Source organism: Aquarana catesbeiana, linkage group LG06 (assembly GCF_042186555.1).
Source record: "Aquarana catesbeiana isolate 2022-GZ linkage group LG06, ASM4218655v1, whole genome shotgun sequence".
NCBI lineage: Eukaryota > Metazoa > Chordata > Amphibia > Anura > Ranidae > Aquarana > Aquarana catesbeiana.
Genome location: NC_133329.1, coordinates 374406679 through 374433892, shown reverse-complemented (window position 1 = coordinate 374433892; position 27214 = coordinate 374406679). Strand labels below are relative to the sequence as shown.

The 27214-nt window shown below is 40.9% G+C and overlaps 1 protein-coding gene across 3 annotated transcripts in view; it reads right to left on the bottom strand.

Moving 5' to 3' along the window:
- Positions 1-1806: 1806 nt before the first annotated feature.
- The window catches only part of GTDC1 (glycosyltransferase like domain containing 1), a 465360-nt gene continuing 439952 nt past the window's right edge, over positions 1807-27214 (bottom strand). For all 3 annotated transcript variants that reach the window (XM_073634225.1, XM_073634224.1, XM_073634226.1), the window contains exon 10: positions 1807-2384. In XM_073634225.1, coding sequence (XP_073490326.1) covers positions 2253-2384 — 132 coding nt within the window. In that variant the 3' untranslated portion in view covers positions 1807-2252. The remainder of the gene's footprint in view (positions 2385-27214) is intronic.

The window sequence follows — 27214 nt, the reverse complement described above, 5'->3', positions numbered from 1 at the left end:
ATATATATATAAAAATATAAATATATATATATATATATATATATATATATATATATATATATATATACACACACAGTATCTCACAAAAGTGAGTACATCCCTCACATTTTTGTAAATATCTTATTATACCTTTTCATGTGACAACACTGAAGAAATTACACTTTGCTACAATGTAAAGTAGTGAGTGTACAGCTTGTGTAACAGTGTAAATTTGCTGTCCCCTCAAAATAACTCATCACACAGCCATTAATGTCTAAACCGCTGGAAACAAAAGTGAGTACACAAGTGAAAATGTCCAAATTGGGCCCAAAGTGTCAATATTTTGTGTGGCCACCATTATTTTCCAGCACTGTCTTAACCCTCTTGGGCATGGAGTTCACCAGAGCTTCACAGGTTACCACTGGAGTCCTCTTCCACTTTTCCATGACGACATCACGGAGCTGGTGGATGTTAGAGACCTTGTGCTCCTCCACCTTCCATTTGAGGATGCCCCACAGATGCTCAATAGGGTTTAGGTCTGGAGACATGCTTGGTCAGTCCATCACCTTTACCCCCAGCTTCTTTTGCAAGGCAGTGGTCGTCTTGGAGGTGTGTTTGGGGTCATTGCTCTGCGGCCCAGTCTCCCAAGGGAGGGGATCATGCTCTGCTTCAGTATGTCACAATCCTAGTTAGCATTCATGGTTCCCTTAATGAACTGAGTGCTGGCAGCACTCATGCAGCCCCAGACCATTACACTCCCACCACCATCCTTGACTATGCAAGACACACTTGTCTTTGTACTCCTCACCTGGTTGCCGCCACACACGCTTGACACCATCTGAACAAAATACGTTTATCTTGGTCTCATCAGACCACAGGACATGGTCCCAGTAATCCATGTCCTTAGTCTGCTTGTCTTCAGCAAACTGTTTGCAGGCTTTCTTGTGCATCATCTTTAGAAGAGGCTTCCTTCTGGGATGAGAGCCATGCAGACCAATTTGATGCAGTGTGCAGCATACGGTCTGAGCACTGACAGGCTGACCCCCCACTCCTTCAACCTCTGCACCAATGCTGGCAGCACTCATACGTCTATTTCCAAAAGACAACCTCTGGATATGACGCTGAGCACGTGCACTCAACTTCTTTGGTCGACCATGGCGAGGATTGTTCTGAGTGGAACCTGTCCTGTTAAACCGCTGTATGGTCTTGGCCACCGTGCTGCAGCTCAGTTTCAGGGTCTTGGCAATCTTCTTATAGTCTAGGCCATCTTTATGTAGAGCAACAGTTCTTTTGTTCAGATCTTCAGAGTTCATTGCCATGAGGTGCTGAACTTCCAGTGACCAGTATGAGAGAGTGAGAACGATAACACTAAATTTAAGACACCTGCTCCCCATTCACACCTGAGACCTTGTAACACTAACGAGTCACATGACACCGGGGAGAGAAAATGGCTAATTGGGCCCAATTTGGACATTTTCACTTAGGGGTGTACTCACTTTTGTTTCCAGCGGTTTAGACATTAATGACTGTGTGTTGAGTTATTTTGAGGGGACAGCAAATTTGGACTGTTATACAAGCTGTACACTCACTACTTTACATTGTAGCAAAGTGTCATTTCTTCAGTGTTGTCACATGAAAAGATATAATAAAATATTTACAAAAATGTGAGGGGTGTACTCACTTTTGTGAGATATTGCATATATATATATATATATATATATATATATATATATATATATATACACAAAGACAATTTGTTTTTCAAACTTTGCAGTCTTTTTTCATTTATTTAGCAAAAGATAAAAACCAGTGGTGATTAAATACCACCAAAGAAAGCTCTATTTTTGGTCTGGGCAGGAGGGGGTAAAAGTGTCCGGCATTGAAGTGGTTAAACGTCATATATTATGCCAGTGTCTTTTCAAGGCATTTCTTTCCCAGAGTCCCTTTGAGGGCTATGTCCACCACCACCCCACCTTTTCGAATTCTTTGGTGGTAACGCAGACACCTTCCCCCCATCTTATCGTCACATCGGCACCATGCAGCATGAATGTGACACCTGTTGGAATCAGCCGTCTTCCCAGCACAAAGCTCGCCATGAGTGGCACTTCAGACAGAATTTGGTAAATTAAGCCATTGACCTGCAATTGTGATTAATACAAAACAAGGTGCCCCTTTCTTTTCCCAGTAATGAATACGCTTCAAACAGCAAGGGAAGCAGAGCGCTGTTTGATGCTGATGACATTGAAAATTTAGAAGAGAAATTCCATCATTTTTCATTTGTATGCAAATTTCCCTGTTCCAGAAATTAACCCCCGATCCTCAGTGTCAGCTCTCATCTGAAGGAATTCTCCTTGTCCTGCCTTCGCAGCACTTGTGTTGTTATCTGGGGTCAGTAGGGTTTCCCTCTGTGTAAATAAAGAACAAGGGGAGAAGAAAAAGAGAAGGGATAAAAAAAGAGGTTTGAAACGCCAGATTATTTTCACGGCAATCTGATAAAAATCTTAAGTGTCTCTTGCAATGATCTTAAGATATACAGATAGGTAAGATTACAAATAATATTATTTTTATGGCCTATACGATAGTTTAATCACGAGTGTTTAAATGTATCTAGAATTGTACTTGTAAAGAGAATGTTAAAGTGATTGTAAAGGAATATTTTTTACTTACAAAAAAATAACAAACATGTTATATTTACCTGCTCTGTGTAATGGTTTTGCACAGAGCAGCCCCAATTCTCCACTTCTCTGGTCCCTCGTCGGCACTCTGAGCCTCTCCCCTCATGCGTGCTCGCTCCTGAGCCGGCTCTCTGCATCCATAAGACAAAGATAGCAGGGCTCAGCCCCGCCGTCCGCTCCCGTCTCACTGGCTATGATTGACAGCAGCGAGAGCTCTTGCTGCTGCATCTCAGCCAATCAGAAGGGAGAGAACCAGGAGAGCCTCGGATCTCATGCATAGACATTCTGAATAAATATTCCGATGAATTTTTCGTTATTGGGAGATTTGGATATATCTGAATACCCGAATTACAGCATAAATAAAGTTTACCGAATGCTCCGAATAACTAAATAAAATTCGTACGAATTTCTGAAATTCGCATCAAATTTTACATCGAATTCCACTTGAATTCAAACTGTAAACATATTTCTGAATTCAAAGACTGTGTGTGTTATTAGAGAACCATTTCAAAATAATGCTGTTTAACCACATGCCGACCAGCCGCCGCAGTTGTACTGCAGCAGAATGGCGCGGCTGGGCGAAACGACGTTATGTAAGGTCACTTTGCCCTGTGGCCACTAGGGGGCGCTCCCCGAGCCAATGCGAGTGCCCGGCGGTCTCGATCACCGCCGGGCGCCCGCGATCGCTCGGGGCACGCAGAGAATCCGGAACTGTGTGTGTAAACACACAGTTACCGGTTCTCTGAGCAGAGAACTGACAGATCATACAGAGTATGAACAGCGATCTGTTAGTTTCCCTGAACAGTCCCCATCCCCCTTCAGTTAGAACACAAACTAGGACACACATTAACCCCTTCACTGCCCCCTAGTGTTAACCCCTTCACTGCCAGTGACATTTTTACAGTAATCAATGCATTTTTAATCACACTGATCGTTGTATTAATGACAATGGTCCCAAAATTGTGTCAAAATTGTCCGTGTCCGCCATAATGTCGCAGTCACAATAAAAATCGCTGATTGCCGCCATTGCTAGTAAAAAAAAAAATTATTAATAAAAATGCCATAAATCTATCCCCTATTTTGTATACGCGATAACTTTTGCGCAAACCAATCAATATACGCTTATTGCGAATTTTTTTTTACCAAAAATATGTAGAAGAATACACTGAATTTTTTTTTTACCAAAAATATGTAGAAGAATACACTAAACTGAGGGAAAAAAATCTTTTTTTTTATTTTTTGAGGGGATATTTATTATAGTAAAAAGTAAAAAATAATGCGTTTTTTTCAAAATTGTCGATATTTTCTTGTTTATCGTGCAAAAAATAAAAACTGCACAGGTGATCAAATACCACCAAAAGAAAGCTCTATTTGTGGGAAAAAAAGGACACCAATTTTGTTTGGGAGCCACGTCGCACGACCACACAATTGCCAGTTAAAGCGACGCAGTGCCGAATCGCAAAAAGTGCTCTGGTTTTTGGTGAGCTAAATGGTCCGGGGCTGAAGCGGTTAAGTTTAGCCACAGATGATTTAACTAGTTAAGGACAAGAAGGATTTGCCCCCTTAATGACTAGGTAATTTTTTGTGATACGGCACTGCATCGCTTTAACTGACAATTGCGCGGTCGTGCGACTTTGCACCCAAATACAGTTGACATCCTTTTTCCCACAAATAGAGCTTTCTCTTGGTGGTATTTGATCACCTCTGCGGTTTTTATTTTTTTGCGCTATAAACAAAAAAAGGGTGACAATTTTGAAAAAAAAAAAACAATATATTTTACTTTTTGCTATAATAAATATCCCCCAAATTTTTTTAAACAAACAAATTTTTTCATCAGTTTAGGCCGATATATATTCTTCGACATATTTTTGTAAAAAAAAATTGCAATAGGCATATATTAATTGGTTTGCGCAAAAGTTATCGCGTCTACAAACTATGGGATAGCTTTAGGGGCTATAATTTTTTTTTTGTTTTTACTAGTAATGGTGGCGATCTGCGATTTTTAGCGGGACTGCGACATTGCGGCTGACAAATCAGACCCCAAATTACACTTTTTGGGGACCAGTGGCATTATTACATTGATCAGTGCTATAGAAATGCACTGATCAATGTAAAAATGACACTGGCAGGGAAGGGGTTAACTGGGACATGACAGAGATCACCGTTCCCGATGCCTGGGAAGAGTAGATCTCTGTCATGTCATCTGTCAGACAAATCTGTTTACAAAGGCAGATGCCCATTCTGCCTCAGTACTAGGCGATCGCGAGTCGCCGGTGGACATCGGGTCCCCCTGACCTGCGGGCACGTTACCGCCCACAACTGCGCCTGCGCGAGCCGACGTACAATAAAGGCGATTCGCCCAGGAGAGCCAACCTGCCGCAGTACAACTCCGGCAGCTGGCCTTAAAGTGGTTAAAGAGTCATTGTAATCAAAAGGCACTTTTTAAATGGAAACATTTCGGCTGGCGCACTAGAATTGAAATAAATCTATCATTTTTGATTTGTCCGATTCGAAATTCATCGATTCAAACGTTTCAAAACGAAAAATAATCAGTAAATTTGAAGAAAATTCGATAAAATACATGGGATTAATTACGAATATGAATGTAAAGAAACAAAATAACTAGAATAACGGAACTAAACAAAACAAATTTCTTCGTCGTGCACATGGCTGGATGGAGATCGGGCTTAGGTAAGTATTAAGGGGGGCTGGGGGGGGAGCTGCACACTGAAGGTCACTTCTGACAGTGGCGATGTGCTGGTTTTTGTTTACCAACAAAGCAGGGAATAAAAAAATGGCACATCTCTTAGTAAAAGCACCACATAGTAGACAGTAGTACACATAGGCACATATTTAACCCTTTAATTGCCTCAGATGTTAACCCCTTTCCAGCCAGTGTCATTAGTACAGTGACAGTGTATAGTATTAGCACTGATCACTCTATCAATGTCACTGGAGATGGCAGTGGCAGTTAGCTAGTTCCAATTGAGTGTCAGTTAGTGTCAGATTGCTCGCCGTACTATTACTGATCACCGCCATTACTAGTAAAAAAAAAAAATATAAGTAAAGATTCCAATATATATCTAGTTTGTAGATGCTATAACTTTCACACAAACCAATCCATATACACTTATTGGGGTTTTTTTTTTTTTTACCAAGGACATGTAGCAGAATACATTTTGGCCTAAATGTGTGAAGAAATCTGATTTTTAAAATGTTTTTATTGGATATCTTTTATAACAGAAAGTTTCAAAAATGTACTAACGATCGGGACCTGGAACTCCTGTTTCTGGGTCACCTGATCGTTGTGATACCCTTTGATTGGCTACCATAGCGATTTCTTTCTCGGTGAATGGAGGAGAGAGATACATCATATCTCTCTCTCCCCTTGCAGAGAAAAAAAAGCATATGAAAAAAAAAAAAAAAAAAATAAACCTAGATCAAGGTTTGATCTAGGTCAGTGCCAGGGTTAGTGTTTGGGCCAAGGTCAGAAATCACTATGGTAGCCAATCAAAGGGTATCACAACGATCAGGTGACCCAGAAACAGGAGTTCAAGGTCCCGATCGTTAGTAAGTCAGGGTCAAAGGTCTGGACCAAAGGTCAGGGTCAGTATTTTTATTTTGGACAGGGTTTTTTTTTTAATTAGTACCAGTGTCTCGGGGGAATACAGGATATCATTAACTAGGATCTTATTTCGTAAGCCCATAGCGCAAAAGTGGATATCATCAAGCCCACCTACAATAGCGGAATGGAAGATACAAATAAGGGAAACATTAGTTAAGGAAAAGTATATATTTTTACACAGAGGCTGCCCAGGGAACTTTGAAAAGATATGGAGAAGATGGACAGACATTTTGGATATATAATGTGGCGGGAGAGAGGGGGGGGGTGCTTTTAAGAGGCTTGTTTTGTTTTTTTCACCCCATCTTATTTTGTGCTGGTGTTGTATGTTAGGTGTATGTTGTCTGTGATGTTTTTGTATATTGTATGAAAAAGTAATAATAAAGAATGATCTGATTAAAAAAAAAAAAAAAAAAAAAGTACCAGTGTCAGTTAGTTTTAGGTAGGATTAAAAAAAATCTAATTTTTTTTGGGCTGTACTACGGGTACAAACAAAAACTAACATACACATTTGTGATATGGCAATTTGTGATTTGTGAATGTGATATGGCAATTTGTCCTGAAAAAAAAACACGGCATAATCCACCTGAATGCACAAAGTAGTTGTGATGATATTTTTACTAAACACAGGTCAAAGTTGAAAAATTGTGCTTAGGCATTAACATTTGTTTTACCCTTAGGTGCAAAGGGGTTAAGGCTCATGCACATTGCTGCTTCTACAGGTGCTTTGGCTTTTTTTTTTCTTTTCCTCTAAACTCCCCGTCTATGTTGACCTATGTGTCAATGCACACTATAGGCATTTTCAGGAATTTATTGGCAGGGGAGTTTAGAGACAGAAAAGAAAAGCCCTCCAAAGTCACATTCTGAAGAGTAGTTTTTGCTCAAGAAAATGCCCGAGCGCTCATGAACGTGTGTAAACGCAGCATTTGGCATTTTCAAGTGTACATTGATTATAGTGAAAAATTAACAGAGGGGAACGTTTTGGGGGAAAAAAAGAAACACTTATAAATGGCAAATGGCAATAAACTCCCAAAGTCTTGTGCAATATGTGCCACTACGAGCATTTTTAAGCTGCCTTTTCTTGTATTTTTTCATCCGCCTACTGTACATGGACCCTTAGGCTATCAGATGTGCAAGTCATTTACAGTAAACCCTCCCCCCCTGTCTTTTTTTTTAAGCAATTACACACTAAGGCCTCTTTCACATGAACGATCCGTTCAGGTCCACCTGTCAGTTTTTTAGGCGGACCTGAACGGACCCTCCATAGACCTCTATGGAGCGTCGGATGTCAGCGGTGACATGTCCGCTGACATCCGGCCCGCTCCGATCCAAAAAAGTGTAACGGAGGAAAAACCTACTTTTCCATCCGTTTTCGGATCGGATCGGGTGACAACGGACTCTACGGTCCGTCGTCATCCGATCCCCCATAGAGGAGAGCGGCACTGTGACAGGTCTGTCGCTGCACAGTGTGCAGCAACGGACCTGTCATCTGCCTGCTCAGCGGGGATCCACGGAGCGATCTCCGCTGAGCAAGTGGATGTTCACGTGGCGGATCATCTCGGATCCGTCCCGTGTGAAAGGACCCTAAGAAGATCATAGTTATTTTCTATAGAATCGCTTTTAAATTTTTCAGTGCTTGAGCCTTAGTAAGTGCCATTGATAAGATCGCCAACAACAATTATTATTATTAACATTATTATACAGGATTTATATAGCGCCAACAGTTTGCGCAGCGCTTTACAACATGAGGACAGACAGTACAATTACAATACAGGAGGGATCAGAGGGCCCTGCTCGTTAGAGCTTACAATCTAGAAATGACTCTTCATTCACTTCTATGGCTCAGCTGCAAATCAGTTGGCTTAGTTACAAATCACTGAAGGACCAATCCAATGGTGTAGTACAAGAAAAGTAGCAGAAACAACATTGCTTCTTAGTGAGAAAATATCAGAAATTCTAGTGATTAAATTGTTGCTATAAATTACAGGTAATTGCTGGCATTAGTGATTTATACCAGCGATTTATCACAGCTACAAGATCACCGTCTGACATCAGCCTGGTGATATGTTTTTTAATGTTTTTTATGTTAAAAAATAAACCTTTTAACCACTTACGGACCGCCCGCCGCAGTTTTATGGCAGCTGTTTGAAGGAGGATATCGTTGTTATGGCAGCAGCTAGCTGCCATAACCCCGGTATCCTCGTCTTCAGCGGGCGGTCCGCTACAAGATAAAAGTGGTCTCTGCAGCGGATTCACTGCAAGATCACTTTTATCGGTGGCGGGAGAGGGCCCCCCCCATCCCTCCCGTCACGATCCGGTGCCCTCCGCCGCTGCCGATGGCTCGTGTCCTGTCTCCTGTCAGGTATGGAGACGAGTGAGGGGAAGATGGCCCTCACCCGTCTCCATACAATTGCTGGGCACCCACAGCTCCTAAAGGGCCATTTTATTTAAATTATTTTGTTTTTTAATTACAAATGTATTTTTTTTTTATTGCATTTTTTGGGGTCTTTTTGACCACAGATCTCATACTTAAGAGGTCCTGTCATGCTTTTTTCTATTACAAGGGATGTTTACATTCCTTGTAATAGGAATAATAGGAATAAAAGTGACATTTTTTTTTTTTAAACAGTGTAAAAATAAAAAATAAAAGGTAAACTAAATAATAATAATAACATTTTTTTTTTTAAACGCGCCCCGTCCCGACGAGCTCGCGCGCAGAAGCAACCGCATACGTGAGTAGCGCCCGCATATGAAAACGGTGTTAAAACCACACATGTGAGGTATCGCCGCGATTGGTAGACTGAGAGCAATAATTCTAACTTTAGACCTCCTCTGTAACTTAAAACATGCAACCTGTACAATTTTTTAAACGTCGCCTATAGAGATTTTTAAGGGGAAAAGTTTTTCGCCATTCCACGATTGAGCGCAATTTTGAAGTATTACATGTTGGGTATCAATTTACTCGGCGTAACATTATATTTCACAATATAAAAAAAATTGGGCTAATTTTACTGATGTCTTATTTTTTTATTCAAAAAAGTGAATTTTTTCCAAAAAAAGAGCGCTTGTAAGACAAATACGCAAATACGGTGTGAAAAAAAAAGTATTGCAATGACCACCATTTTATTCTCTATGGTGTTAGAAAAAAAACAATATATAATGTTTGGGGGTTCTAATTAATTTTCTAGCAAAAAAACCTGTTTTAAACATGTAAACACCAAAATCTCAAAACGAAGCTGGTCCTTAAGTGGTTAAAGGACACGGGCATTTGTGTCATAACTGCTTTTCTCCTCATTCCAGGCAATAGAAAGGCAAAAGCAGCACAAAGGTGGTTGAACCACAGTCTCACCTTTATTTGCCACCCCCCCCCCCCACTACCCTGGTCGCCAACCTGAACATTGACATGCAGCCACTCAGGACTCTACACATGCCACAGGTGCGATGCTGTGCTTTGCGGCCATGGCAGAAAGTAAAACAGCATGTTCCATTGGAGCCCGGGAACCCATCCGGTGCTGGCGGCGGCTAGGCAAAGAGATGAGCGTAGGAAAGATGGCCTTCACTCATCTCCATGGCCTAGGAGGACCGGAGTGTCATCACTTCCGGTTCCGGCCACATGTAAACAGGGACATTTTTTTTTAACTACTTCCCGCCCGCACTATAGGCGAATGATGGCTACAGCGCAGGCTTACTTTGCCAAGAGGCTGTCATATGACGCCCTCCCATGATCCTGCTTCCCCTGCGGAACGCGGGTGGTGCGCTCTGTGATCGCTGAGTCCTTCGGTCCAATCAGAGTGGCTCTTTACCACATGATCAGCTGTGTCCAATGACAGCTGGTCACAATTGTGGCACCCTCTACTTAGGTAGGTGCTAGAGTTGAGATTTTTGTCAGTGCAGGTAAATTTAGGCAGGCCTAGCTGATCTGTGGCTGGGACTGGCTTAGAGTAGGCTGCTGACTCACAGCTTGTTTCATCCTTCGGTTACCTCCCTTCTGTTTCTAGAGGCTTCTAGAAGAAAGGTGGGGAAGAGAGGTGGAGCAGGCTGGGGGTGTTCTAAGGAGCCCTGACCAATCCCCAACCTGGATTGGCTGGGGGGCAGGCCTCCTTAAATACCTATAGTCAGCCCAGCTGGGGAGGAGTTGTTCGGATGGAAGAACTGGAGATGGAGTATTAGGCTGTCGAGGCCTTGGAGGGAGCCGCCACTAACGCGTCCCTGCCTGTAATAAGGAACTTTGCTAAGGCCTGGCTGAGACCAGAGTTAGGCCTAACCATGTGCTAGCTGAGCCTGAAGAATGTGCTGGAGGGAGAAGGAGACATAGTCTGCAGAAAGTGTTGTGCAGAACGAGAAAATCTGAATTGTCCCATACCCTGCAAGAATCATTTTCTGGGAATCGCATGAATCCCTTATCCCCATCCAAGTTCTAATCCCTCAATAAAATACAAGAACAAAGCTGATGGACTTGTTCAGTGTCTTGGAGTGTCTGGAAGTGAATGCTGGGCTGGGCTGGGCAGGGTGACAGGTGGAAATACTACATTCCGCAGCCCCTACGGGGGTACCGATATACAATGCAAACAAAGGCTGGTTATTGGCACTCCTTTCCTCACGCTACCAGCGTGAGGAGAGCCAATAACCGGCTTCTGTTAAAGGGATATTTGCACTGATAATCAGGACAATGATTATGAGTGTCCTGATTATCAGTGCAGTCTCAACAGTGTCCACCAGTGCTGCCAATCAGGGCCCATCAGTGCCTCCTCATCAGTGTCACCTCTCAGTGCTGCATATCAGTGCCCATCATTGCCACCTACCAGTGCCTATCAATGCTGCATATCAGTGCCGCCTATCAGTGCACATCACTGCCACCTATGAGTGCAGCCTCATCAGTGCACATCAGTGAAGGAGAAAAACTATGAAAAATGTTAGTTTTTTTTCAAAATTGTTGGTCTTTTTGCAAAAGAAAAACTCAGTGGTAATTAAATACCACCAAAAGAAAGCTCTATGTGTGTGAAAAGAATGATAAAATTTTATTTTGGGTAAAGTGTTGCATGACCGAGTAATTGTCATTCAAATGAGACAGCGCTGAAAATTGGCCTGGGCAGGAAGGGGGTAAAAGTGCCCAGTAGGTAAGTGATAAAAGCAAAAGATCAAAAAAAAAATTTTCTTTGATCTTTTGCTTTTACCGCTAGAGAAGAGATTTGGGGTCTTTAAAGGGGGGTTCCGACCGCTATATATATATTTTTTAGAGTCAGCAGCTACAAACACTGTAGCTGTTGACTTTTAATAAGGACACTTACCTGTCCAGCGAGCCTGTGATGTCGCCCCCCCCCAAAGCCAATCCGTCCATCGGATCGGCCGCCACCGCCTCCATCTTAACGAAGGGAAACAGGCAGTGGAGCCTTGCGGCTTCACTGCCTGTTTCCTACTGCACATGCGCGAGTCGCGCGGCGCTTTGTGAATGGCCCCGTTGTTTCCTGGGACACACACAGTTCCCAGAAGGCAACAAGGCCACTCACTGAAGAGGAGGAAGCGCCACGGAGTAGGAAGAGGCAGATTAGAAAGACTGCCTAGCAACAAGGGTTTCAGGTAAGTTATTAATTTTTTTTTTTTCAAATGTTTTTTTTTTTTTATTTTTTTACAATTCTTTATGCTATTTTTTATTTTAGGGTGGCCCTCCACTTTAAGGAGGACCTGTCGTGCTGTATTGTTATCACAAAGAATGTTTACATTCTTTGCGATAGCAATAAAGTACTAAAAAAAAAACGTTTTAAAGGGGCAGTGCAAAAATGTAAAAAATGGTAATAAAAAAAATATTTTAAAGCGCCCCTGACCCCGCGTGCTCGCGCGCAGTGGTGAACGCATACGTAGGTCACACCCACATATGTAAACGGCGTTCACACCACACATGTGAGGTATCACTGTGAACAGCGAGAGCAATAATTCTTGCACTAGACCTCCTCTGTAACTCTAAACTGGTAATCTGAAGAGATTTTTAAAGCTATCTCCTATGCAGATTTTTAAGTATCATAGTTTTGTGCCAGTCCACAAGTGCGCGCAATTTTTAAAGCATGACATGTTAGGTCTCTATTTACTCGGTGTAACATCACCTTTATTTTATACAAAACAATTGGGGTATATATTATGTTTTTTCTTTTTAACACGCGTTTCAAAAACCACTGCACAAAAACATACATGACATAAAAAATTGCAACGACGGTCATTTTATTCTCTAGGATCTCCGCTAAGAAATATATAATGTTTGGGGTTTCTACGTAATTTTCTAGCAAAAAATACTGATTTTTTTTTTTTTACAACAAGAAAAAGGCCTGGTAAGCAAGTGGATATTCCTGGTGCCAACAATTTGGCAAGAAAAAATATCACCCAGTGCCCACAATAGTTTCTCAATCCTACCTCCCAATCCTGGCTCAGATAGGGTGAAGATCGTTTTACATCTGTGGGTACACCAGCCCCTCGTTCACCCCTTTAGCTGGGATAAAAAAGAAGGAATTCTGAATCAGAAGGCTGTTATAAAATGCACATCTCCCGGGCATCATGCTGAGCCTCGTACTAAAAGCTTTACACACAGCCATTGACATGGTAAAGGCAGTTCTACCTCCTTAAGGATTACGGCAGCCACTAATCACTTGTCCTGGGTTTAAGGTGAACCCCGGGACAATACACAAATCCTATTTATTATGCTTTCACCTAAATCTTCCACTCATAGAAAGTTCCTTTTTGTGGCAGTCACCTTAGACAAATGGAGTTATCTGCATCACAAGAGAGAGGAGGAGATAGAGGGAGCTGGTATTGATGCGGATTTAATTATGCTAATTTCGGCAGCTGTAAAGAGCTCACTTTTTATAGCGACACATAATGGGCCCAGTAAATACAGTACAGGTGTCCCCCGGACTGAAGTGCCTTCAATGTGTTAGAGAGAGAATTTACTCTGTCAATGCTTTTTAAACTTTTTATTAACCACCTGAAGTTTAAAAAAAAGAAGAAAAAAAAAAAAGAAGGAGGGGAGGGTGTCAAGGGATGAAAGGGGGGGAGGGGGGGCTGTTCTCAGGTTTTAAAAAGTGTGTGACCTCCGAAAGCACAAAGGGGACCTCATACGGTCACTCGGGGCAATGCCATAAAATGGAAATGAAGGGCAAATTAAGCACCTTAAATACTTGCCATTTTTTGTGAGCTTTTCTGGAAATAAATCACCTTTATGTTTTGTTATTTAGTGTTCTGGACTATAGTGAAAAGCTGCCGTTGGCCCTTTGTAAAGGTTTTTTTTTGTTTGTATTGAAGCTGTGATCTATTTATTGCACATGGCATTGTTGAGAAGATGATGAAAGCGTGATATGATGTTATACACACAGGATTGCTAAGCCGAAAATAAAAAAAGTTACAACATTTGAAACAGTTACGACAGACATTGAAGTGTATGTAAATGCTACATTTTTATTTAACCACTTAAGGACCGAGCCTCTTTCTGAGATTTGTTGTTTACAAGTTAAAAACTGTTTTTTTTTTACTAGAAAATCACTTAGAACCCCCAAACATTATACATTTTTTTCTAACACCCTAGAGAATGAAATGGCGGTCATTGCAATACTTTCTGTCACACCGTATTTGCGCAGTGGTCTTACAAGCGAAAAAAATACACTTTTTTGAATTAAAAAATAAGACAACAGTAAAGTTAGCCCAATTTTTTTTTATATTGTGAAAGATAATGTTACACTGAGTAAATTGATACCCAACATGTCATGCTTCAAAATTGCGCCCGCTTGTGGAATGGCGACAAACTTTTATCCTTAAAAATCTCCATAGGCGACGTTTAAAAAATTCTACATTCTTGCATGTTTTAACTTACAGAGGAGGTCTAGGGCTAGAATTTTTGCTCTCACTCTAGCAATCAAGGCGATATCTCACATGTGTGGTTTGAACACCGTTTTCATATGCGGACGCTACTCACGTATGCGTTCACTTCTGCACGCAAGCTCGGCGGGACAGGGCGTGTTTAGAAAATTTTTTTTTTTTTTTACTTATTTATTTTACCTTTTATTTTTTATTTTTACACTGTTCTTTAAAAAAAAAAAATCAATTTTATTCCTATTACAAGGAAAGTAAACATCCCTTGTAATAGAAAAAAAGCATGACAAGACCTCTTAAATATGAGATCTGGGGTCAAAAAGACTTCTGATCTCATATTTACACTAAAATGCAAAAAAAATAAAAAATTGTCATTTAAAAAAAAAAAAAGCAGCCGAGGGCACCGGAGCGGGGCGGAAGGGGGTCCCTCCCCCGCCGCCGATAAAAGTGTTCTCACTGGGAATCCGCCGCAGAGACCACTTATATCTTGAAGTGGACCGCCCGGCGAAGAAGAGGATACCGGAGTTATGGCAGCTAGTTGATGCCATAACAACGATATACCTCTTCAAAGTACTGCCGTATAGCGATGGTTGTCCAGGAGTGGTTAATAAGGCTCCATGCACACAGGACATTCAAAAAAGTCTTTCTGGACGTCGGATTGCCGGCAGGAAAATGCTGCTTTAAAAACACACTTTTAACATCGTTTTTTAAATGCGTTTACACACGATTTTCAGCGTCAGCGTTTTTTGGGTGTTTTTCTTTTATTACACCCAGCTTACATTCAGCTCTGCAATGTAAAAAACGCTGATTAAAGCGCGTTTATGAGCGTTTATGCACGCTTTTCTGTATTTTTTGTGGTCAGAAGAACTGCTCTTGAACGCGATTTTAGGGCGTTCAGTCAACAGCCCATAAACTCCTCTGCTGATAAACTTCAATAAAAGTCCATGTGTGTATGGACACATAGGATAGCATATAGGGGAGCTTAGGGGCTGTTAAAAAACGCCCAAACTCCCAAAAACCTCCGTTTATCAGCTTCAGTGTGCATGAGGTCTAAGGCCTCGCACACACTGGGCATAAAAATGCTGCTTATACAGGCGTTTGCCGCTTTTTCCTTCAGCCTGTAGAAGCAACTCCATGTTAGCCTATGGGGTTGATTTACTAAAGACAAATAGACTGTAGTTGCACCAGAGCTTAGTAAATAAGCAGAGATTCTGCTGATTTTCATCATCCAATCATGTGCAAGCAAAAATGCTGTTTTTTTAGTGTAGGGACAGTTTTCAAGGGTTGTACCTCACTTTTTGGAAATTTCCTGCCATGTCTCCAAAGAAGCAGGCAGTGAAGAGAAATCTGCCGAATGGGACACTATGGGGTTGATTTACTAAAGGCAAAGAGACTGTGCACTTTGAAAACTGCAGTTGCTCAAGAGCTTAGTAAATAAGCAGAAGCTCTGCTGACTTCCATCATCCAATCATATGCAAGCAAAAATGCATTTTTTTAAATTTTGCTTGCATGTGATTGGGTATTCTATGCAAAGTGAAGCTTTACCCCATTTACTAAGCTCAGGAGCAACTGCCCTTGCAGAGTACACAGTCTATGCAAATGCAAATTTATGCAAAGTTACTAATTTTCCAAAATAATGAATTCCCCATCTAAACAAATGGAACAGAATGAATTAATAATAATAACTAACAATAATATAAATAAAAAAACTTTTTATTATTATTATTTATTATTAATTCCTTCCGTTCCATTTGTTTAGATGCAGCATTCGTTATTTCGGATAATTCGTAACTTTGGATTAATTCGTATTCGTTACGTTCACTAACAGCCACATTTGAAAGGAAATTCCAATACCTATACAAATTTTGCTTGTCTTGCAAAACGCTCTCAAACCAAGGTTTTACCGAAATGTATTAGTTAGTAATAGTTAAGTTATTATTAGTTCGTTATTATTTCAGATTTTCGAATCTACGAGTTTTTGGATTATCGAATTTCCGAATTTACAATTTTTTTCAAATTCTATGAATTTTTGAATATTCAAATTTAATTCTGAAAAGTTTCTTAAACGGGTTTTCGTTAATTTGGATATTTCTGAATTAACGAATTTGTTGAAGTTTGTTAAAAAACTAATTCGGAATGAAACAAATTGCACGTGTCTACTTAGTTTGCACTCCAGCAAACTATCAGTGGTGTCCTGTCCTCGTATACAATTCCATCTCTTCTTACTTCTTTCTAAAGGCCTAGGACCAGCATTGTCACCCGGGGGGGCTCGTTTATACACAGTGCTACAATCATGCGTCACCGGTGCGTACAGCTTTGGTGTGCACAGCGGGAATCGTTTAAACATCCACCTAAAGAGGAACATGATTGACAGCACCTCCCATCTATGTTGCTGCTTCCCGAGATGAAAACAAGCCATTGCAAGCGCTCCTGGTACTATTGGCACAGGGCAATGTACTTCTAATGCCACTGTTACGTGATAATAAGTAATCTTGAACTTGCGTCTGGAGCACAAGTGCATATGAATGGAAGTTTCAAGAGGAGTGTGTGCGGAGGTGAGTTTTCAATGAATAAAACGGAATACATAATATTTACAAAATTATCTTTTGTAAAATATACCAGAGATCCAATTTTTGGAGGCATGAACTGCAAAATATTAATTTGCTTTGAGAATTTTTATAATTTAAAAGAGAAGTTCAGGATTTGAGAAAAAAAAACTTGATTTACTAATGGCAAATTGACTGCAATTTGAAAAATGCTGATGCCCTCTGCAAGTTCGGTTGCTCCAGAGCTTAGTAAATGAGCAGAAAGTCTGCTGACCTCCATCATCCAATCAAATGCAAGCAAAAATGCAGTTTTTTTTTTCATTTTCCTTGTATGTGATTGGGTACTCTTTGCAAAGTGAACCTCATTTACTGAGCTCTGGAGCAACGGCGCTTGCAGAGGGCTACTGCACTTTGCAAACCGCATAGTCTATTTGCCTTTAGTAAATCTACCCCTTAGTGTTAGGGGTATTCCAGGAAGAGGAGTGTTAGGCCCCTTTCAGATGGGGCCAACTCCATCAAGCGGATCTGCCTGCTCAGCAGGGGATCTCTCCGCTGAACAGGCAGATGACAGGTCCGTGTCCATTCCGCTATGCAGAGCAGACACTGACACTCTCTATGGGGTGGTCGGAAGGAAACGGATTGCCTGTTAGTTTCCATCCGACTGTCATCCGATCGGATGGGGAACGGATCCCGATACGTCTGTTTTTAGCGGACAGGATCGGATTGGATGCCGGCGGGTGTCAGCAGGCACAGGTCCACTGAGACCCGCCGCTCCATAGAGAGCTATGGATGGTTCGGTCGGGTCCGCCTGAAAAACTGACAGGCGGACCCAATCGGTCCATCAGTGTGAAAGGTGCCTTAGGGTTACAGGGAGAGCTATTGTTATAGGAAGGATTAGAAAGGAGGGATAGTGTTGGGGTTATAGGGAACGTTAGAATTAGGTATAAGGGGAAGGTCAGTGTAAGGGAAATGGACAGGTTAAGTATACGAGTTACAGAGAATATTACTATTAGGAATAAAAAGAAGGGTAGTGTTAAGGATACAGGAATGGGAGTTTTAGGAAATTTTTAGGGTAGGAAACAAGTCTCTGTACCGGGCGCTCTGCTCCGAAATCTACCAGTTCCAGTCTCATGGTGCTAAAAAGTTATGTATTCAATAAACTCTCATCTGAAACCTTCCCTTTGGAAGCAGACCTTTCCATCAGAGACGTATTCTTACCAGGCCAGCCACGTAAGCTTGTTTGTGTTAAATAACCTTGTGATCAGACCAAACACTGAAAATAGTGGTCCCTTTCCCAGTATAACCAGTGAGATGAGCACCTTATCTTGTGCAACACCCTGAAGGGGGCAGCAGAGAGCCACTGGCTCCCCTCACTGCAGGATCAAAAATTGAGTTGATAATGGGGCTAATCTTCAAAGTGTCAGAGAGTGCCCTGCCCACAACAACCAAAAGAACTTCTGTCATCATTCCAAAGCAGGTTACAAAATGAATGAAAGAATCTGCCTGTCAGGGGCAGTGTGTATTAAAACGATATGCCCCTTTAACTTTTTTAAAAGTCCACCCTTGAAGGGCCTTCTATGAAAGGGGAGTGGTGCTAGGTCCTGAATGCACAATGATCTAGAATTAACCTAAAAAGTTGGGTTTTGTAAAAATATAATTATTGTGTTACAATTCCATTGCTGCAAGGATACAATATGAATTCATATTTAAAGTGGAACTTCAGTCAGAAAATTAAGTTTTGATCACTTCAGGCTGGTCCCTTTTGCAGGTATAGCTATGTAAACCATTAAAAATAAGTGCCTATACTGTTTAAAATCCAGTAATATAGTGTCTCACCCTGCTCTGCACATGCCCATTTGCTCTCCATTTTTGGCATTGTGCCGATCTGCTGATAGCCTAAAGATTTACTGCTGCTCAGGGACTAAACAAAATGGCAGCCTCCAGCAAGAAGAAACAGGAACAATGCTGGAGGCAATTTACAGCACACAGTAATTTTGGTCGCAGAATTATTAATGTGGAATGTTTGTTCTGGGTAAATTTTTGCTTTAAGTGAAATATTTTATATAAAGATTGTTAGCATAATCTGTTTTGTGTAGATATTGGAGAAATCCAATACCTCTGATTTACTCTTGATGAAGGTGTAAAGTTCAACAAAACGGAATGAGATTTAAGACTCGAGAACCATCCCATCTTGTAGTGTTTATAGACATGTGAACAGTCTACTGGGTGGTATTTTGTGATCATTGATATGACATATAGCCTAGGGGGTATTGTAATTATTTCGTTATTTTATACACATTGTTGATCACATGTTTATGCTAATTATTATGTACAATTAAAACATTTTTTTAATGAAAAGTTTTTTGATGTGTGCACCATTTATAGAATATTAATAAAGTAGATCTATCAATCTTTCAGTGTGTGTGAATGCTAGAAATGTAATACTACATTCATGGTTCTTATGCTGAATTATAAGTAGTGTCCAGATAAAGTCTTTACTAACTAGCGACTCTGGGGGTTATTTACTAAGACTGGAGAGTGCAGAATCTGGTGAAGCTCTCATAGTAACCAATCAGCTTCCAGGTTTTATTGCCAAAGCTTAATTGAACAAGCTGAAGTTAGAAGCTGATTGGCTGCCATGCAGAGCTGCACCAGATTCTGAGTGCTCCAGTTTTAGTAAATGTACCCCAAAGAGGGGAACATACTAAAGACACAAAATCACTAGACTGCTGTGGCAGCACACTCTTTACCCGGTGTCAATAATATATGTGGGATACAACAGACAGAATGTTGTCATCCTATAACGGGATATGCCTGAACAAGCCTGTGGGTAGGTGCAGCATGGTGCGGCGGGCAGAAAACAGTTGGAGTGCAAAAACAGGAATATATTGTATGGAATTTTAGCAATACACAACAGACCCGGCGGGAAGGCAACCCGACCGGGGACACTCACAAGATGTAACAGCGATGAAGATGGTAGTCACAAGGAAACTGACAGCGTCTGTCTCAAGGAGCGGAATGCGGCCTGGCCAGTCCGTACCCAATTTAGGAGGTTTCCAGGATGGATGGTGTGTACCTGCACTTTTCCTACTCCTCTGGAACCTTTTCCTGACGCTAAGCACTGTCCCCGACAGATAAGTGACCTGTCCCTACTCTAGCCACTCGCAAAAATGCCTGCAGGTTGCCAGGATCCTTAATAGACTCTGCCTGACCAAGATGGCCACCAAAGTCACATGGGGTGCCAGCATCCAATAGGAAACTGTCTCTCAGTGACCGAAGAAACCATAGGTTCCACTCGACTTTCTTCTTCACTTGCATTGCCAATGTGGACAAGCGCTAGACATGTGTGGTTCGTTTTGTTCCTAATCTAAATTCAGACAAATTTTTCGTTATTCGGAAATTTGGAGGTATCCGAATTTCTGAATGACAATAGTAACGACTAAGCGAATCTGAAATAACGAAACAAAAGTGCGGACAGAATTTGGATTCAAATGGAATAAATTTGAATTTGAATAGAATAGAAAAGAATAGAAAATAATAGACTAGAAAATAAAAGAACAGAATAGACTATAAATAGAACAGAATATAATAGAAAGGATATAACCATTTCCCAAAATTCAAATATAATACATTTGAATTCAAATAGAATAGAAAAGAATATAATAGAATAGAATAGAAAAGAATAAAATGGAAAAAAAATAGAATAGAATAAAATAGAAAGAATATACCCATTTTCCAAAATTTGAATTTCACATAGATTTGAATTTGGATAGAATAGGAAGTATTAATAGAAAAAAAATAGACAGAATAGAATATAAAAAGAATAGAATAGAAAGAATATAACCATTTCCCAAAATTCGAATAGAATAAATTTGAATTCAAATAGAATAGAAAAGAATAGATTAGAATAGAATAGAAAAGAACAGAATGGAAAAAAACAATAGAATAGAATAAAATAGAAAGAATATACCCATCTTCCAAAATTCTAATTTAACATAGAATAGATTTGAATTTGAATAGAATAGAACGTAATAGAATAGAATGGAAAATAATAGAATAGAAAATAAACAGAATAGAATATATAAAGAATAGAATAGAAAGAATATAACCATTTCCTGAAATTCGAATAGAATACATTTGAATTCAAATAGAATAGAAAACAATAGATTACAATAGAATAGGAAATAAAAGAATAAAATGGAAAAAAAAACAATAGAATAGAATAAAATAGAAAGAATATATGCATCTTCCGAAATTTGATTTTTGCATAGAATAAATTTGAATTTGAAAATAATAGAATAGAAAATAATAGAATAGAAAATAAAATAATAGAATAGAAAAAAACAATAAAATAAAATAGAAAGAATATAACAATATTACCACCTGCCTAAATTCAAATTTTGAATAGAATAAGTTTGAATAGAATAGAAAATAAAATAATAGAATAGAAAAAACAATAGAATAGAATGGAATAGAAAGAATATAACCATCTTCCAAAATTCTAATTTTGAGTTTAATTTGACCAAATTTGGAAAATTCGAATCGATTTGAATTTGAATAAATGAAACTAATTCCGAAAACAAATAACTGAATTTAACTAAACCAATTTATGTAAATAACGAATCGAAACAAAACACATTTTTGTGTTCTGCACATGTCTAACGAGCACCACCTGCAGTGGAGGAAATAGACTGCACCTGGCTACAAGCCCGTCATAACAGGATCACCAGGTATTATTTCAATGAAAGCTGCAGATTTAACAATACTGAAAACAACTTATAAAATGACATTGACATGTTAACGCTTATATGAGATTTTAGTAATTGAGTTTATGTATACTTTAATGGCTTTACTATGGGGGCTCCATCACACTGAGCAAACACATAGGGGACACTAAGCATTAATTACACCAACAGGCCTTCTTTCCTCCCTACGTTGGCAGAAAAAAGCTTCTCTTTCAGCTCAATGCGAAAATGCTCGACGTGAATTCACCATTGTATTAACATAATATGAAAAATACCTTGACAGCAGTCTGTTGACAGTGTTAGCTTTACTCCAATTCCCGCTCCTGCTGCGGCCCAGAACGAAATCCAACACTCACGGGCTCCCTGCCCAAAATGCCAACTGATCTTCCGCCTATTCTCTACAGCCACGGCACCTGACTTTTTGGACGGGTTCCTTAAGGTCCTTATTTTGGCTGTGCCCGTCGTTGGCTGTTGTGGCAGCTGCTGAATTGACGACTTTGGTGTTTGCTCAAATTTTCTGTTTGGATAACTTACTCATGTAAATGTCACTCCGCCTGAGTCACACTTGTGCTGGATTTTTTCTTTTTATTTTGCCATCAGAAATGTGATATTTTCGAATTATTGGGAGATTCAGAAAATGTGTTCTTAGTGAGGAACTGTGAGCTACATTACTGAAGTCATTTAGAAACCACTGAGCTTATTTAATAAGCAAAAAGATCAATTAATAAATTACAGCAACCCAGAGAAAACCATCAATAATCATCTGCCATGAGAAAAAGTGTCATTTGGTTGCTATCAGTTACTGCATGTTTTTATTAATGATTAGAATTAATTTGTACTTCCTTAAAGTGGTTGTTAAAGAGGAGGTCCGCCCCCCCGCACGAAAAATTAAAAGTCAGCAGCTACAAATACTGCAGCTGCTGACTTTTAATATAAGAACACTTACCTGTCCAGGGAGCCCCCAATGTCGGCACCGCAGCCGATCTTTGGATCGGCTGTTGGGTGCAGCCGATCTGTGGATCGGCTGTCAGGTGCAGCCGCCGCCATTGGGAACAGTTGCAAACAGTGTTAAAACCCTGGAACCGAAGAATCCTTTGACGTCTTGTGGGTGGAACGAAACGCGCAATAACGCACGTTACAGTTGGAGACACAGCTCGTGGGACCACAGAGCCCAGCCATCCTCCCAAGCGTTTGTGACTTCTGTTGGGGATTCCTGGATTTCTAAACAATGCACGCTGCAGTTGGAGACACAGCATGTGGAACCACAGAGCCCAGCCCGAGTGCTTGTGAATTCTGTTATGGGAGTCCTGGATTTCTGGTGAGTGAGAGGGCACGGATTATCTTTTCAGCACTTGCCACTTTATTGCACATATTAGAAAATTTTGAAGTAGCACTGCAAAGTTTGAAGTTCATGAACTTTACACATTTGAATCTTTAATGGCTATTATTTTAATAATACTATAATTGATTTTATGGTTAATGGTACTATTGATATTTTGTTTTGTGTTATTGATGTATTAGTTTAGCACACGGTAGCGCTCTTACTCTGATCACACATTTAAAAGGCACATGCACTTTGAGAGCAGCAACCCTTATTCATTGTGTTCACTAACAATGTTCACATACAGTATTTAGTCATACGGTATTTTCACAAATCACCAATCCATTAGCACAGGAATTTATAGGTGTGTTATACACATCTATAGTCTTATTCATCAAATAACATTATGTGCCCCAGTGTCTGTGCTGTATAAAAAAAAAGCTTTTATCAGAGCGTCTCCTGGCGCTCACATGACTCCTCGGCTCCCTCCTCTGCCGGGCTGACAGCTATAGTGGGAGGGGCCAAGAAATCACATCAGCCGGGAGGAGGGGAGGAGAGAGGAGAGAGAGCCGAGGAGTCACGTGAGCGCCAGGAGGGGAGGATCATGGGGTGGACAGAGCTGACAGGCAGGGAGGGAGGGGAAGAGGAGGACAGAGGAGAGCTGCGGATGACGGAGGCACGTAAACTGACCACGATGTCAGGGCTCAGCAGCCATGATAAATCGTGGTTTACAGAGGGGGGGGTATAGCCAGGCAGGATCAGCCAGGTATGTCAATGCATATAAAGTAAAAAAAGGTATAACCAGGTCAGTTTAACCGTGTGTAACCAAAGGTCTACAATAAAGTAGTGATAATGGATATGCCACCCACACCACTGGACACCCCAATGGGAACAGACTGTGTCCGGGTAGGAGCATAGCCAATCATCACCTCTAGGTATGTTTCTAAACTTCTTTCTTAAAATTTAATTGAATATCGTGAAACTCACAAAACAGGTCAGTGGCGAAAAGAGGCTTGAGAATGATAACATATAGATCACAGATAAATAGGCCCTTTATATGGTATAGCTAATGACTACAAACATAGGCAAAGGGTAACCAAGTAAGGATACCCTGTTACCTTAACGGTCTATAGGAAAGTAACAAACCTTAAAATTCCTAATGGTCAAAAGCCTAGAAGTACGTTAATCAGCAGTATTGCAAGAACCATCATATAGCAAATATTATGTAATACCTGAGATTGACCTATGTTCATATATATGTATATAAAAAGAGGGCCAGGGGTCCTCTCAAGGACCTTCCAAAAATGTGACCAGAGATCAATTGATAGACTCCGCTCACTGGCGTCTGTCAAGAAAATGACCAAAGGTAAAAAATAAAGAAGAAAGACTGAAGAAAGAAAAGAACTAAAGGGAGAATAAGAGTAAAAAACCAAAGAGAAAGGAATCACGAAGAAGAAAGTAAGCCCCACCCCAGGGAATCCAAGGCCAGGATCGGTGGAGATGTCAGAGTTTCCTGTATGTCCAAAAAACGGGAGGTGGGCTTGTCGTTGGGAACTAGTCCAACCAGGGTTGCCAGATCTTACAAAATTTGTCCCTAGCATCCGCAAGTATTGCCGAAAGCTTCTCGTTTGTCAAGGTACCATGCACCCGTCGCTTACCTCCTCAAACGAGAGAAGGGGTGTTCTCCACGCCTTCGCAATGGTTTGTTTAGTAGCCATAAAGATGCGTGTTGCCAAGACTCACTCTCATTTCATTCACTCCAGAATAGGCTTATGAAGTAGCGCTTCCCATGGGTCCTTACGTATATTAGAATGAAAGAGCGTATTGACCAAAGCGTACACTCAAATCCATAACCTTTTAACTTTGGGGCATGCCCATCATATGTGCTTCATATCGCCCTGATCAGAACAGCCCCTAAAATACAACGCTGGGTACGTAGGAAGATATTTTGCAATTATCTAGGGCTATGACATTGCGGGAGGAGCAGAAAAGGGCCTCCCACATTTTGAGACATTGACATTGAAGTTTTTTCGATACACTTTCGTAGTGGATACAGCTAAAGTGTTACTAAACCCAGGACCCTGCATTCACTATATCTGGTCTCCCACAGGGAATGTGGAAATGCAATTATTTTAGTAAATATAAACTGCTAAATACATTTTCTCATCAGCAGTATATAGCAGTCTTGTGACTTCTATGTCCAGCCAAACACTGGTTAAAGCTTGTAGGAGGAGTTTTCATTATCCTCTAGCCGTCCTATGAGGCTGCAGGACCCCTGACCCTCTGTCTGGACAATGCTGATTGGCCCTGTGCTGATCACATGCACCCTCCCAAAGAAACAAAAACAACTCTCTAGCAATACACACCAAACTGAGCACGTGTAGAGTGCCTCCAAGGCTCTGTTCTATCAGCAGATGGATTGGGGACAGTAAAAGAAAGTGAGGATCAGAGAAGAAAGGATCAAAAAGCCTTTTTACACAACGCGGAGGATTAACTGTTTGGGCTCCACAGTGAGTATAACAAGCATGCTTGGCTGCATATACAGACTGATTTTTACTGTTGTGGGTTTAGTAAAGCCTGGTACACACCACAAAAAAAACCTGACAGATTTGGTCGGAGCCACTGTACTAACGATCTGACGTGAGAGCTGCAATCTCACTTGCTGTACTTTTGTGTTTTGACAGGAGGACGGCCCCCAGAACACTCCAGTCAGCGCTTTCAGCCAATTGGCAGAGAGCATTGATCGGGAGCCAGTTGGCTGCTGGTTTTCCAGCATGCTCGTCCAACAGAAGCCGGGCATATGGCCTGTCGGAGCAGCTACTATAGGCACAGGCCGAATATCGGCTGGTCTTTATTTAACTGGCCAATGTCACCCAACATTCAGCCCATGTGTACTAGGCTTAACACTTTAACAGCCATTGATGAAGGCTTAAAACAATTAAACTTAGTACCTCTCGAATGCCCCCCAAACCTATATTAGTCTGGCTTTAGAAGACTTAAACAAAATGGTGGCCGTCTGCATACAGACACCAACTCCCTGTTGCATCATTGTGAATGAGATGGATAAAATATGGCGCCAGCTCCTGTTCTCCAACTCCTCAGATGTGTTTCATCCTTTTTGGGGCTTAACCGTAGAGTGGAGTAGAGTAAAAGACAAGGAGGCATGTCTTGATGCCAAACCACTGCCCCCTGGTTGTGTTCAGGTCAAACAAATTAGGGGTCCCGGCTTTGTGTTTCAGGTTCACTTACCCTACACAGCTTGGTTATTTAAATCAACCTTTTAATTTTGTCTTTTTTAGTCATATCTGACCTCCAGCTCAAAACATAAAGCTATTTATATCCTCTATGTTCTCTGCTATATGGACAACATTTCCTGTTTCAGGCTACAGTGCATCCGGAAAGTATTCATTGCACTTCTTTTTTTCCACACTTTGTTATGTTGTAGCCTTATTCCAAAAATGGTATAAATTCATTATTTTCTCCAAAATTCTACAAACAATTACCCCATAATGACAACATGAAATTAGTTTGTATGAAATCCTTGCAAATGTGTTCAAAAATAAAAAAACTAAAAAGTCCCATGTACATTCACAGCTTTTGCCATGACACTCAAAATTGAGCTGAAGTGCATCCTGTATCCACTGATCATCCATGAGATGATTCTACAACTTGATTGGAGTCCACCTATGGTAAATTCAGTTGATTGGACGTGATTTGGAAAGGCACACACCTGTTCATATAAGTTCCCACAGTTAACAGTGCATGTCAGAGCACAAACCAAGCCACAAAGTCCAAAGAATTGTCTGTAGACCTCCGAGACAGGATTGCATTGAGGCGCAGATCTGGGGAAGGGTGAAGAAGAATTTCTGCAGCATTGAAGGTCCCAATGAGCACAGTGGCCTCCATGATCCGTAAATAGAAGAAGAAGTTTGGAACCACCAGGACTCTTCCTAGAGCAGGACACCCAGCCAAACTAAGCAATCTGAGGAGAAGGGCCTTAGTCGGGGAGGTGACCAAGAACCCGATGGTAACTCTGACAGAGCTCCAGCATTTCTCTGTGGTGAAAGGAGAACCTTCCAGAAGAACAACCATCTTTGCAGCACTCCACTAATCAGGCCTGTATGGTAGAGTCGCCAGACAGAAGCCACTCCTCAGTGAAAGGCACATGACAGCCTGGCTGGAGTTTGCCAAATGGCACCTGAAGGACTCTCAGACCATGAGAAACAAAATTCTCTGGTCTGATGAAACAAAGATTGAACTATTTGGCCTGAATGGCAAGCGGCATGTCTGGAGGAAACCAGACACCGCTCATCACCTGGCCAATACAATCTCTACAGTGAAGCATGGTGGTGGTAGCATCATGCTGTGGGGATGTTTTTCAACGGCAGGAACTGAAAGACTAGTCAGGGAAATATAAATGCAGAAATGTACAGAGACATTCTTGATGAAAACCTGCTCCAGAGCGCTCTGGACCT